The 13,418-nt window shown below is 31.2% G+C and overlaps 1 protein-coding gene across 3 annotated transcripts; it reads left to right on the top strand.

The window, feature by feature from the left end:
• The first annotated feature begins 334 nt into the window (after nucleotides 1-334).
• On the top strand, nucleotides 335-13,096 carry LOC143047380 (uncharacterized). 3 transcript variants are annotated; one of them, XR_012969535.1, is made up of 4 exons: nucleotides 335-636; nucleotides 1,828-1,872; nucleotides 8,655-8,874; nucleotides 11,040-11,184. XR_012969535.1 is itself a non-coding variant. In XM_076220409.1 (3 exons), the coding sequence occupies exons 2-3, from the start codon at nucleotides 1,867-1,869 to the stop codon at nucleotides 12,114-12,116; spliced, it is 1,083 nt and encodes a 360-aa protein (XP_076076524.1). In that variant the 5' UTR covers nucleotides 335-550; nucleotides 1,828-1,866; the 3' UTR covers nucleotides 12,117-13,096. The 3 variants fall into 3 exon arrangements, 2 of the variants coding, with proteins under 2 accessions (XP_076076524.1, XP_076076523.1); XM_076220409.1 differs by lacking the exon at nucleotides 8,655-8,874 and having other exon boundaries at nucleotides 335-550; nucleotides 11,040-13,096; XM_076220408.1 differs by lacking the exon at nucleotides 8,655-8,874 and having other exon boundaries at nucleotides 11,040-13,095.
• Nucleotides 13,097-13,418: the final 322 nt, after the last annotated feature.

The raw sequence follows: 13,418 nt of genomic DNA, 5'->3' as shown, positions 1-13,418 counted from the left end.
TTTCTAACGTAAAACTAGTTGGTTTTTTTTGTAAATGATATCATTTATAACACATCTTTCTTCTAAATACACTGTTGATAGATTTCTAATTTATCCAAACTAAAAACCCCAAACTAACTAGATTTAACGATTTCTCCGATAAATTTATTTTAATGGCATTTGGATATCCCTTGCAGTGCCATTTGGTTATTAAGTCCCTCGTTTATTTTAGTACTTATACATTTTTGACTTCCAAATCTTTGGATTAACCCGTTCCTAATTAAAATAAAATTAATCAAGAATATCTTTTCAGACAAAATGTATATAGTGTTATTTCCATTTTTAGGATAATCAAAAAGCGACATTGTTGACTTTTTACAGGTGTGTGAAATGTGGCAGGGCTAAACAATTGTTTAGTTAATCGACCATTGTTTGCATTGTATGAGAGATTCTATCGTGATATACGAAGAAAGGAACAGCTGCATCAATTTGTTTTGAAATCAATCGTTAATGAGATATACTAAGTAGAGTCACCTGTTCGCCTACATTTAGACAACAGATATATCTATTGGTCAGTAAATGCAGTTATTTCATATAAATATTCAACGTTATTTAAACTAAACCTCATAGAGCGCTTGATCCATAACCAAGTCAAAGGTGAGATTTGTTTTATTGTATCATTATTCTATTTTTTGACATTGTATAATTTTGGCTGTTAACAATTAGCATTTCCTACCCACAATATGTTGCTTGTATAACCTAAAGGTATTTTGCAGCATTGGCTTACCAACCATGATGCACATATTGGATTCCCTCCGGTATTTTGTCCGGTTCGTGTTAAGTTTTTGTTAAGTTACATTTTCTGTAATATGAATTCCGATTTTCGTCTATTGTTTTAGACTAAATATCTACCATTTAGTAGTTATTTTTGTTTTTGGATTGATGTCTTATTGTTGTATATTGCTTTTCTTTTAGTCTATGAAACGATGTTCTTTGGATTTTCAAATACTTTAAGTATCACTGAAGAGACCTTTATTGTCGAAATACGCATCTGGTGCAGAAACATTGGTATCGTTAATGGTATAATTACCACTAGGTCGATACTTGTGCAGGTTTGATGTTAGTCCGCGAGCGTTTAAACGGCCAATAAGCCAATACTTTGGTACCAGCATAAAGATATGGATTGTATGTCATTAAAACTTGATGTTTCAAAATGTTCAAACTATTTTGAATAAAGTAATGTATATCCCTCATCCAAAGTTATGATTCCTTGCCAGGCTCTGGCTATACTTGTTGTCCATTGTTTGAATAATGTTTGGATTTTACTTTTACTTTTAAAATACATCTTCATTTTTATTCTATTCCGAATGAATTGATAATAGGATTAATCAACACAAAATTCATGGAAGGACAGATGTTATGACCGGAAATTTTACATCTTATTTAAAAAATATTAATCATAAAGCCGTCAATTTTATTTGAGAGATTTTAGGTTCAGTTTGGAAAAATGAATACCTACAAGTTATCAGTATTTCCTTTATAGGTTATTGTGCATCTCTTATTGCAAATTAATTCATAAACAAATACAAATACAAATTAATCATATAGCTTCACATCAACCCTACAAAACACAAAACACCATTGGAGAGATGTTTTAAACAATACTAGAAAATAGTTAATGGTATATTCTTATATATACATAATTATATTAATATATACTAATCTTAACGAATAAAACTTCTGTGACAAAATGATAAGTTGGAAATTTAGAGAATTATGAAAATGTATAAGAATGAAATCCATGAGATAACTCTATATATTAGTGTTTTTCTTTTTTTTTAATTTCAGGCCAAATCATAAGTGAGACCTTTTAAATGTAGGAAAACAATGAATGTAAGTAGAAACAGTTAAAAGGTTTTAGAACACTTTATGAATATACATTGTTTGTATTCCCCTTGCACACATCGTACATTTATCAAAAGATAATGAGCGACCGTTTATGATAAAGTTTCAGGAGTCATACTAAGAAAATTACACACGATCGCTCTCATAATCAATACAATATGACTAGAAATACATTTGAGTAATTTCTTTGAAATACAGTATATAAACATTCACTGTATACATGGCCTTACTTTAAAACAATAAAACAATTGAAACAACAGTGGAGTCCCCAGTACTCGTGCGGCCGGAGATATCGCGCATTACCTGATTTCGAGATATCAGCAATGTACACAAATAGTATCGTTCTTGTAATTGTTTTAGTCTTTCAAAGGTACAGAAAAAAAAAATCATAAGTCCAAGCATAAATTTATAATTGCAAGCCCATTGATTAACAATATTTAGCAATTTTCCATAAAAAAAGACTAAAAATTGGTTTAATTTTAAGTCAAATTTGATTAAAATGACATAAATGTTGATTTGCATCCTGGCCATCATTTTTGGTTTATACTGAACTATATTTCGTAGTATAACATCTTTCCTTTATTCAAAATTATCCATTTTCAGATGGCATGTAAGCTATCACTGGACATTTGAAAAACCGCTAAAGCAGGGATTCCCCTGATTTCGAGCTCACATTACACAAATTCTTAAGATGAAACCAAAAGTCTTCGTTGCGCGGATATACCGGACTGCACAATTTTGAATACCTGTATTATGATTTGCCTAAACTTCATAATCGTTTAGAATATTTTAATCGATATCAACTTATCAAACAATTTACCTGACAGCAAGATATCGTTCATGTACCCAATTTGGCCATATCATTCTTTACACGTAGATATATTTGGTTCAATTTTGTTCCTTTTCCCTATTCTAAAAGTTTACTTTGTGTATGTTATATTAAATGAGAGTGGTGTAAGTCAATGAGAAAGCAACCCAACAACAAGTAATACCATAGAGGTTACGTCCAATCCACAACATATTACAGATGAATATCCAAAAATAACAAAAAATTAGTCGTTGACATGTTAGGTGGGTTAAGACATTTTTTTAGGTCGCTTTTGGTCACATAGCTGCTCCAGTATTCAATTATTCATAATTCCATGAGTTTCAAATGTTTTGATAAGTGAGTACCAGATGAAACTTCCAGATTTTGACTTTGCACAAGATGCATGTAGCGTGCTTTGACGAGTTTTTAAAACCTCAAATCTCTCCGTTTTTAATATCGATAAGTGATATGTCATTATTATCAAACCCTGTAAACGGAATCATATTTTCAGAATATATAACAAAAAAATAGTCGTTGACATCTAAGGTGGATTTAGACTTTCTTTTGAGGTCGCTCTTGGTCACATAGCTGCTCAAGTATTCAATTATTCATAGTTCCTTGAGTTTCAAATGTTTTTTTGAGTGCGTACCAGATGCACCTACCAGATGAACCTACCAGATTTTGACTTTTGGCCAAATATATGTAGCGTGCTTTGACGAGTTTTAAAGACAGCAAATCTCTCCGTTTTTAATATCGATAAGTAATATGTTATTATTATCAAATCCTGTAGACAGAATCATATTTCCAGAATATATCACTATATTTTTTTACAATACAATCACGTAAATATTTTGACTAATTTATCGTATATATAATCTTGCAGTACTAGTTTTTAGTTATAACTTATTATTATGATCGATATTTCCCAGTGCTCTTCACGAGTACACTGTATCCTTATTTCGCGAAAAGAATGCATTTCTTCACATTTTTATATCATTTCAGTCAACATATGTATTTAAAACTGTATTAAAATCTATTTAGTTTGTCCGAAATGTCTCTCATTGTTAACCCTTTTTATATCGTTGTACAAATACTCATTTTCATATTGGTATGTTTAGTAGAGCATAACATTCATAAGCCGTAGGGTGACTAATTCACTGCGTCATGTGGTTGGATCGGCACCGAGTATAGTCAATTCTGCATCTAGTCAAATCAGGACCTGGTTAATTCAGCTCCTACGGGAGTTATTTCGGCACCCATGATTACAATGATTACATTTGCAAGTAAAGTAATGAAGACTCCGTTTTTTCAATATTTTTTTCAACATATTTTCACTCGAGATGTCAACTTTTATTTGTCACGCATAACAGAAGTTCCATTGGAAATATTGCTATGAACAATTCCATAATATCTGTTCCTATCGGAACATATATAATACAATGGGACTCTTATGACAATTGCACATGCTTTTTGTTTAAAATTCAAACATTGAATTTGTTTTACTCTCAGTTGTGCGTGGCCTAAATAGTAGCTGTAATGTCTTTGTTTTAATAAATTTCCTCAATTATAAAATATAAAAACAAAAACAACCTGAAAATGGTTAAAATAACAAACGGGTTATAGTTCTCTCGGCGGAGGACATTTGAGAGAAAAAATCAGACGTAATAGCGCCTGATTTTTAACCTATTTTAGCGAAAATTAAAATTGTCAAAGCCCATTTTAGCGAAATATTGTTTTTGTTTTTGTTTTTTTTTTACAACAAATAAATATTCTTTTTTCTTCAAATTGCTTGTTACAACTTTACTTCATTGTCCAAGCTTCAATAAAGTATCCCTGTGAAATACTTTCTGAGTATCCATGAAAATACAAAGAATTATATAATAAAATATAAACATTATATTTTTTTTATATCAATTATATTAATCTTTTTAACTTAATGAAAAATATATTTTGATATACTGTTCTGTTAACCTTCGTAGCTCCTTTATAAACATAGCATACACATGAAAAAAATTCAGTTTTTGTTCTGATACATAGTACGACTCGTAAATACAAAAACCTAAAATTGTCAAGAAATGGTTAAAACCGTTATACCCTTGATCTGATACTTTGTATCCAAATACTATATGTTTTGCTAATATCATGTTTTGAAAATTCATTTTTGTTTAACAAAAATTGCATTTACCTTTCTCAGATATTTTCAACTTTAATAATAGCTTCTTTGTACGAATAATATACTGAAGCAGTTTCCATCTGAAAATTTTTAACTTATTTTCTATTAAAATTTTAAATAAAAAATCGTACACAAATGACATATGTGGTACGTATTCTAATTTTAAATATCTTGTCCAAATGTTGATACCGATTGGCTTTGCATATTTTTAATCTATAAAAGTTTTATAGAGTATTTTATTGTTGATATCTTTTGTTTCAATTTGTTTATTTTGCCATCTTAATTTAACCTTACATATATTGATTATACTCTTAACGGAGTTTTCTTTTTTAAAACTTGCATCCATTCTTTTGGGATGCAGAATTTTCACACCTTAAACTCTGCAATCCAGTTTGTTTTATTAATCAAATTTTTTAAAATAAAACTTTCGGATACATTTCCTTCACGATCGTTAATATACACCAATCCACTTTTAACCCAGTTCGGGAAAAAAAGCATTTGTTGCGATATTTAATAGATTTATTTCCCCAAATAATCTGTTTTCTAATATTAGAAAAGTGATTAGAAAATGTTGATAAACCTCCTCCTGTTTTAACCCAACTATAAATTACTTATAAATAAAAATCGGGTATTTTCCAAGTCTATCTATTGATTTAATATTATCTAAATTCATTTAAAGACAAGAAAGTTTTTACCAAGATTGGTAAAATATTTGGTAGGAATAATCTTCCAATTCGGCAGATTGGTTGTTGTTAATTTGGAGACCCATGATGCTTTCAGTGCTGTAAAATAACTGTCAAAATCAATCATTCTTAACCCCCTTTTTTGGTATTCGCCAATAAGTGTGTTTCTTTTTACTTTGTCATTTTTTCCTTCTCAAATATACTTGAAACAGCAGCTTACAATTTCTTTCAAGTAAATATCTGGAACTTTGCACGAAGTAGCCAAAAATGTAAATTTGTGTAATATTAAAGATTTTATGATCAATATTTTTCCACCCATTGTTAATTTTCTTTTTTCTCATGTTTTAGTTAAAGATTTCATGTTATCTATTTTAGGTTCCAAATATAACTTTTCACATTGAAGTTCATCATGACCAAAATAAATGCCTAAAGCTTTGACGGGTTGGTCTGTCCAGCGTATGCCCTCAATCTTATCTACGCTGTTTTTAAGCGCCCCAATCCAGATTCCTTCTGTTTTATTACGGTTTAGCTTCAACCCTGAGAAGGAACCAAATGTTTCAATGATATTCATAGCTGTAGATATATCTGATTTTGAACTCCAAAACAGTGTTGTATCATCAGCTAATTGTGATATGTTGATGCTATGTGTTTTATTATCTATAATAATACGAAAACCTTAAATGTCTGAGGTTTGCTCAATCGCTCGGCCATAATTTCGACCGATAAAACAAATAGTAAAGCCGATAAAGTACATAGATTTTTCAAACATTTCGGATACCCATCCATTATTCATTACACACGTCTGTATTCCCTTATATAATGTTTCCACCCATGATATGAATGATTCATTAAAACCAAAATGTTTTAGAACACTTAACATAAATTCCCATTCCAAAGAATCAAAAGCTTTTGTAAAATCAACAAATATTATAGCTCCATCTATTCCGTTTGATTCTGCATAGTCCATTATATCTTGGATTTACCGTAAATCAAATCCAATCAAACGATTTTTTTACATATCCGGTTTGATCTTTCTTTCATTAAGAAGAAGTTGTTTTTGTCTCTGTGCTTAAACATGAGATAGTATTTTCAAATCTACATTTAATAATGATATTGAACGATAATTGTCTAAAGATAATGGATCATTTTTTTTAATAATAAAGTTAGAACACCTGTTCGTTGTGTAAATGAAAGAAGTTTTTCCTCATGACCTTTATTTAGAACTTTTACTAACATTGTTTTTAATTTCTTTTTTAAAATAATTAATTACTGAGAAAGAACTTTTTCACTTTTTCGAAATTGTTTACCAAAGTTCAGTTATACATTTTATGATTTAAAAATCAGTTGACACCTACTCACTTGCATTTACCTGTTAAATTACGTACCTGCAATTTTCACTTCAAGATTGGTTTTTACACGGTAAACACATAGTTCTTTTATTATATAAAATTTATCTATTTCCGAGTTAAAGTTAATATTTTTAACCCATAATAGTATACTTAGTAAAATAAATAAAAAAAAACTTTTAAACAGACTCAAGACAGCACAATATAAAACATATGATGTTCATTAAAATACAGCACATAATGTTAAAAGATTTATATAAATGTTAAAAGTTCGTTCTAGCCTGGAATTTAGATCCTAGAGAACTGTAATTGCCTCTAGATATACCCCTGCACAATACTGATTTGCATTAGGAACTGTTCTTTCTCTTCATCTTGTCTAAATTGTGATGCAAATTCGTCTATACTTCGTATTTTTGTACAAGTTTATGTTTGCAATTTGATAATAGTATCAAGAAAAACGTAAATAGCTGGGTGACAACTATAACATTGCTCATTATAATGGTCATGGAATGACTCTGGACCATTATTTACTCTGGACCATTTTATGTTCCCTTTGAATTACATTGAACTTCTGCAAAAAGCTTAGTGAGTATTTGTCAACCAGGTAAGTTTTCTCTAAAATGGGCTATCGAAAATACAGTAGAACGGATTAATCCGGCGCAAAAATTGACTCTAATGTTGGCACTCAAATGTCCCCTAGTAGTTCAAATTTTTCGCTAAAATGTCCTGCGCCCAGTTCTCTATTAATTTTTTTTTAAAATGACAACCAATCAAAACATTATTTATAATTCATTGAGAAACTTTTTTTTTGTATTTTGTATTCTAACTGCTCACATTGTAACTACATGTGCTAATTTTTAACGATGTACGAAATGTATCTTTTTAATTAACCTCTGAAATTGTATGTTTTATAGAATGATACACATTATATACAAAAAAAAAGAAAAACTTTTTTCCCAATACCTCAAATAAAACGAAAGAAAAAAGGTAAAAGTAATAATTGATGCCAGATTGATTAATCATATATACCAAAATGACTTAAATAAGGTGCCGATTTGACTGGATGCCGATTTGACCAGGTGCTGATTTGACTTTTTCTATAAGTTCCAAATTGGCCAGGTGCTGATTTGACTTTTTCGGTAATGTGCCAAATTGACCAGGTGCTGATTTGAATTTTTCGGTAATGTGCAAAATTGACAAGGCGTCGATTTGACTTGTACCCACTTTTAGCTGTTAACCTCTACGTCACGTCTACAGTGAAGAGTTGCCTCATTGACAATTATACTATATCTTCTCATTTTGATAAATTATTCTTGTTTCTATTTAGAGCCGACTGAAATAATTTTTTAAACTGATTGTTGTGTTGTTTTTAGAGGTCCTTGTTTATAGAATATATACACATATCAATATAAAAGGAATTCTCGCTACATTGAAGACCCATTGGTTGCCTTCGGCTGTTGTTTGCTCTATGGTCGGGTGGTTGTCGCTTTGACATATTCACCATTTCCTTTCTCAATTTTAAATTTTACTACAGAACAATTTACAGTTAAGTCGGCCTTATATCTTGACTTACATCTAGAAATTGACAATGAGGGTCGGTTGAAAACAAAACTTTACGACAAAAGAGATGAGTTCAGCTTTCTCATTGCGAACTTTCCATTTCTAAATAGCAACATTCCGGCACCTCCATACATGATATATATCTACCAATTGATACGATATTCCCGTACTTGTATTTTCTATAATGATTTTCTTGATAGAGGGTTGCTGCTAACAAGGAAGCTATTAAACCAAGAGTTACAAATGGTGAAGTTGAAATCATCCCTTCATAAAATTACGGACGCCATCACGGGTTGGTTGATGGAATTATGGAATAACCGTTTTACAGATGATATCTGATACGTCATAACTACAATCCCTTTCCCTTTCATGAATGTGACCTACCGAACAGACCTATGATTATCCAGGATTTCCTCTTTGGTTAGTGTCGTTAGGGTATATGTTGAGTTTCCAAATGATTTGTCAATACCTAATTCGTTTATCAAGCAGTTAATGTAATGAGATTTACACACATAATCGATGTTGTTTGGGGCTTTGATCAACACGACGAGTTCCACATGTGGAGCAGAATCTGCTTACCCTTCCCGAGCACCTTAGATCAAGTGTTTGGTTGGGTTCGTGTTGCTTATTCTTTAGTTTATATGTTGTGTCATGTGTACTATTGTTTGCAAGTTTGTTTTTTTTTTATTTTTTAGCCACCGCGTTGTCAGTTTATTTTCGAATTATGAGTTTGACTGTCCCTCTGGTATCTTTCGTCTCTCTTTTAAAGATATATAAAGAGTGCAATAAAATCCATAAATCGAAGAGTTACAGACGAAACATGTACCATAAAGAAAGCAAACAAAAAGAAAAAAGATCAACACATCTCAACACATAATAATTAGCACCTTTTAATCCTGATTGAAAATCATGGAAAAAAGTAAAATCACAAAAATACTGAACTCCGAGGAAACTTCAATCGGAAAGTCCATAATCACATTGCAAAATCAAATGACAAAACACATCAAACGAATGGACAACAACTGTCATATTCCTGACTTGGTACAGGAGAACAGGATCGTAAACTGAAACATATCCGTGATTATTAAAAAAGGAAATACTTTTGACAATTAACTATTCCTGACGTAATAGATTTCTTGAGCAAGCCCTATAAAGGAAATGTGAACTCTGGCATAATGTATAGACCTGGAAATTATTTCCCATCTGTTTACTATGAGTAAAACGAAAAATACCAGGCTGAAAATAGTGGGTATAATTGTGTTCAACAGGATCGGTTCGGTGAATATTCCTACATTTCTAAAATGTATACAAACAAATTAATTTTCCGTAAAATAGACGTATATCGTATACTTATGAGATAGCATGTGATATCTCTTTTTTCTAATTTTTGTGCTATTTTTACATTTCCTGACCGGTGTGAGAAAAATATTTCTCCTCACCAGTGAAAAATCTGTTCTCGTCAAATGATTGGTTGAAATTTAACTGTGACGTTAAATTTTCTTGTTTTCTTCTGAACTTTCTTATTGTGACGTCATTACAAAAGGCGACCATACCTGATGACGTCACATCAAAAGTACACAACTTTCTTCAAATCTTTACTTATGAGATAACATGTGATATCTCTTATCTAAATCCCAAATGATGCAATAAATAATGCTGACATTGCATGACGTCATTAAATTCTACAATTGTTTCAATTAAAGATGATCGATGTAACAAGAAAGGTAACGTAAATATGAAATCAATTAAACGTATTGATTGATTAGTTGGTTGATTGGTGTTTAATGCCACGTTTAAGCACTATTGGCTAATTCGTGATAGTCATTTTTTAATTGGTTGAGGAAGCCGGAGTGCCCGAAGAGAACCACCGACATTCAGTAGGAAAACGGAAGTGAATCTAGATTTTAGTTGAATCATGTATATCTATAATTATATAGTCATTTTATAAAATTTACTGTTCACAAAAGTATGAATTATTCTAAATTCTTAATAATAATAATGGTCTTATCCCAGGCGTATTTCTTACATTTTATGGGACTTTGGTCCTCAGTGCTTTCCAACTTTGTACTTGTTTTGGCTCCCAAACTTAGCGTCACTGATTAATCTTGTTTGGACGTAACGCACGTCTGGCGTATTAAATTTTTAACCTTGTACCTTTTAGCAGCTATTATTCATTTGTTTCTCTGTCATGTAATATTGTCATTTTAATGTTATAATAAACATTGCCATTAAAGCGGAAGATTTCGCATGCCAAAAAAAACAGGTTCAACCCACCTTTTTTATTTTATTTTAAAATGCCCTGTACCAAGTAAGGGAAATGGCCATTGTTATATTATAGTTCGTTTCTGTGTGTGTTACATTTTATTGTCGTGTTTCTGTTGTGTCGTAGTTTTCTTATATTTGATGCGTTTCCCTCAGTTTTAGTTTGTAACCCGGATTTGTTTTTTCTCTATTGATTGATAACTTTCGAACAGCGGTATACTACTGTCGCCTTTATTTAGTCGTGCGCACCTGCTTTGTGCGGGATCAATTACAAATGAGCAGTTTATGTAATAAACTAACTTATATTATTCGTATCTTTTCAGACAACAGTGAACATACAACTGGCTCCAAAGGTCAACCATGCAGTTACAGTTTTATTTACTGCATTAGCTGGACTAACAGTTTTAGTGGACATCAGTTATATCATAGTATGTTCTAAGGCTCTGAAAAAAACGTACCATCATCTTATGATTTTAGGTCTTTTTTTTAGCGACAGTATTCTTGGGATATCATCAGCACTCTTTTCGTTAAGTTCTATAATACAACACAAATTCATTGGATCCTGCCTAGTACAGATCTTTCTTTTTTCATTTGGTATTCAATTAAACTATTGTTTGATATTCCTTCTGTGTTTACAGAGGTACTTTGTGGTGAGCTCATTTAACTTCGGAAAGAATGACAGATTTAATAGGAACAAATTTATACACATCGGGGTAGCTATCTTCCTCTCGTTCATATTTGCATTATTTGGATCGATACTAACTCCAAAAGCTGAGTATATGCAGGTCTGTACAGGTCCTGTCGTATTTGGAGATAGCTTTTATATATTTGTAACTGTTATCTTTCTACCCATAACTGTGATAATCATTGTTCTATTGATAATGTCAATAATCACAAGTTTTCGTTTATGGAAAATATATTTCAAAGGAACAATTGCACCAAAGCAAAGAGTAAGAGAGGATATAATCATGTCTGATTGTATGCAGTCGTCGAAAACAAATCAATGTTCTCACATATCAAATAGTAATGCTTCTGAAATCAAAGAACAAAATGAAGACAAGGAGAACATTGATTTGAAACACTATAGTAATAGAAATCCCCTAACTACATCCACTGACAATAGCAGTTCATTTGACGCAAGTAGACAGCTGAAAAAGTCTTGGGAGATCCGAGCATTTTTGACTACTATTATAATTGCTTTCCAAACTATAATATTAACAGGGCCTTTTGTAGCGTCGTTTTGGATAGAGGTGTTCTCGAATGCACCATTAGCATTGCAGATTAAACTTTTGCTATTTATTCCAAATTTGATCAATTCCATATCCAACCCTTTTATATATGCATGGAGAATACCGGAAATTCGACAGGAGTTCAAGAAACTCTTTAGAATAAACAATTGATCAGACTGAAAGCAACAGCATTCAATTTATTGCATGTAGTTCAAAGGGAAATTATCATTTACAATAATATTGCCTTCTAAATAAGCACAATTTTATGTAGTAGATATACTTACAAAATGTCATTTACATTGTATAATCTGTGGTCCTTGAATTTTTTATTTTTAATATATAATCATTTTTGTTGGTTTAACGTAACGGAATTTCAATTGCACAGGTGCCGACGGATATATTATAATTGCCGTCACCACAATTCCATCGTCATTCCTCGAATGTGAAATTGCTGAAAAAGACTTATAGCTGAGTTTGTCCTTGTACATGTTGTAGTGATGCTTGATGCAACATATATACATGTATTTAACAGATCAATATCATTAGAACAAATGTAGAATGAATAATAACGACAGAAAAAAATATTCACAGTTATTTTCTAAAAAAAACTTTGAGAAACTGACAGCTCAACCAATTGTCTTGAATACATTGTGGTCTACTAAGGGTTTACTATCACTTGAAAAACATGGAATAAGGTTGAAGGTGTATTGTTTTAATATTGTGAATCGGAATCTCATGTTTGTTTGTTAATCTTATGGAATAAATGTAATGCATCTTTTGTAACTTTGCTTATATCAAATAAATATTCTCCTAGTTTCAGTATTCAACTTATCTTTTTTTTTAAAGTATGTTGAAACAAGGGGTTTGTTTATGGTTTTCAAAGAGATGCAAAAAATACCAGAGGAACATTCAAATTCAGAAATCGAAAATAAACTGACAACGCCATTGTTTAAAGAGACAAACCGACAAACGGACAAACAAAAGTACACAAATCACAACATAGAAAAATAAAGACTGAGCAACACGACCCCCACCACTAACTGGGGATGATCTCATTTGCTCCGAAAGGGAGAAGAGATCCAGCTACACTGGATATTATGAACTGTATATGTGCGTTCATTTAACCTGTCTATGTTATTTTTTATCAATCGTCGAAAATATGGCATAGCAATCTTATATCTTATAACCCTAACATGCTGTAGATCAACATAGAATAAAAAACAAATAGTAATTCATCTTTGAATTTTTAGTCTTGATCAGCTGTAAAGGGAATTGGATTAAAAAATATGTTTTGAATTATGTATAATCAATTCAAGAATACATGTTATCTTATACATATTATGATCTATTAGTCTGTTTCAACCAATGCTCATCCGACGTATAGTAACAATTTTTAATTCTTAGATTTTTAAAATGCCTTCATGGGATGTAGCTACAATACGCGGATGGAGTATCATTCCAGTCATTGAAGAC

Source organism: Mytilus galloprovincialis, chromosome 10, assembly GCF_965363235.1.
Source record: "Mytilus galloprovincialis chromosome 10, xbMytGall1.hap1.1, whole genome shotgun sequence".
Taxonomy (NCBI): Eukaryota; Metazoa; Mollusca; class Bivalvia; order Mytilida; family Mytilidae; genus Mytilus; species Mytilus galloprovincialis.
Note: the sequence above shows the minus strand (reverse complement) of the source record. Positions and strands in the feature narration are given on the sequence as shown.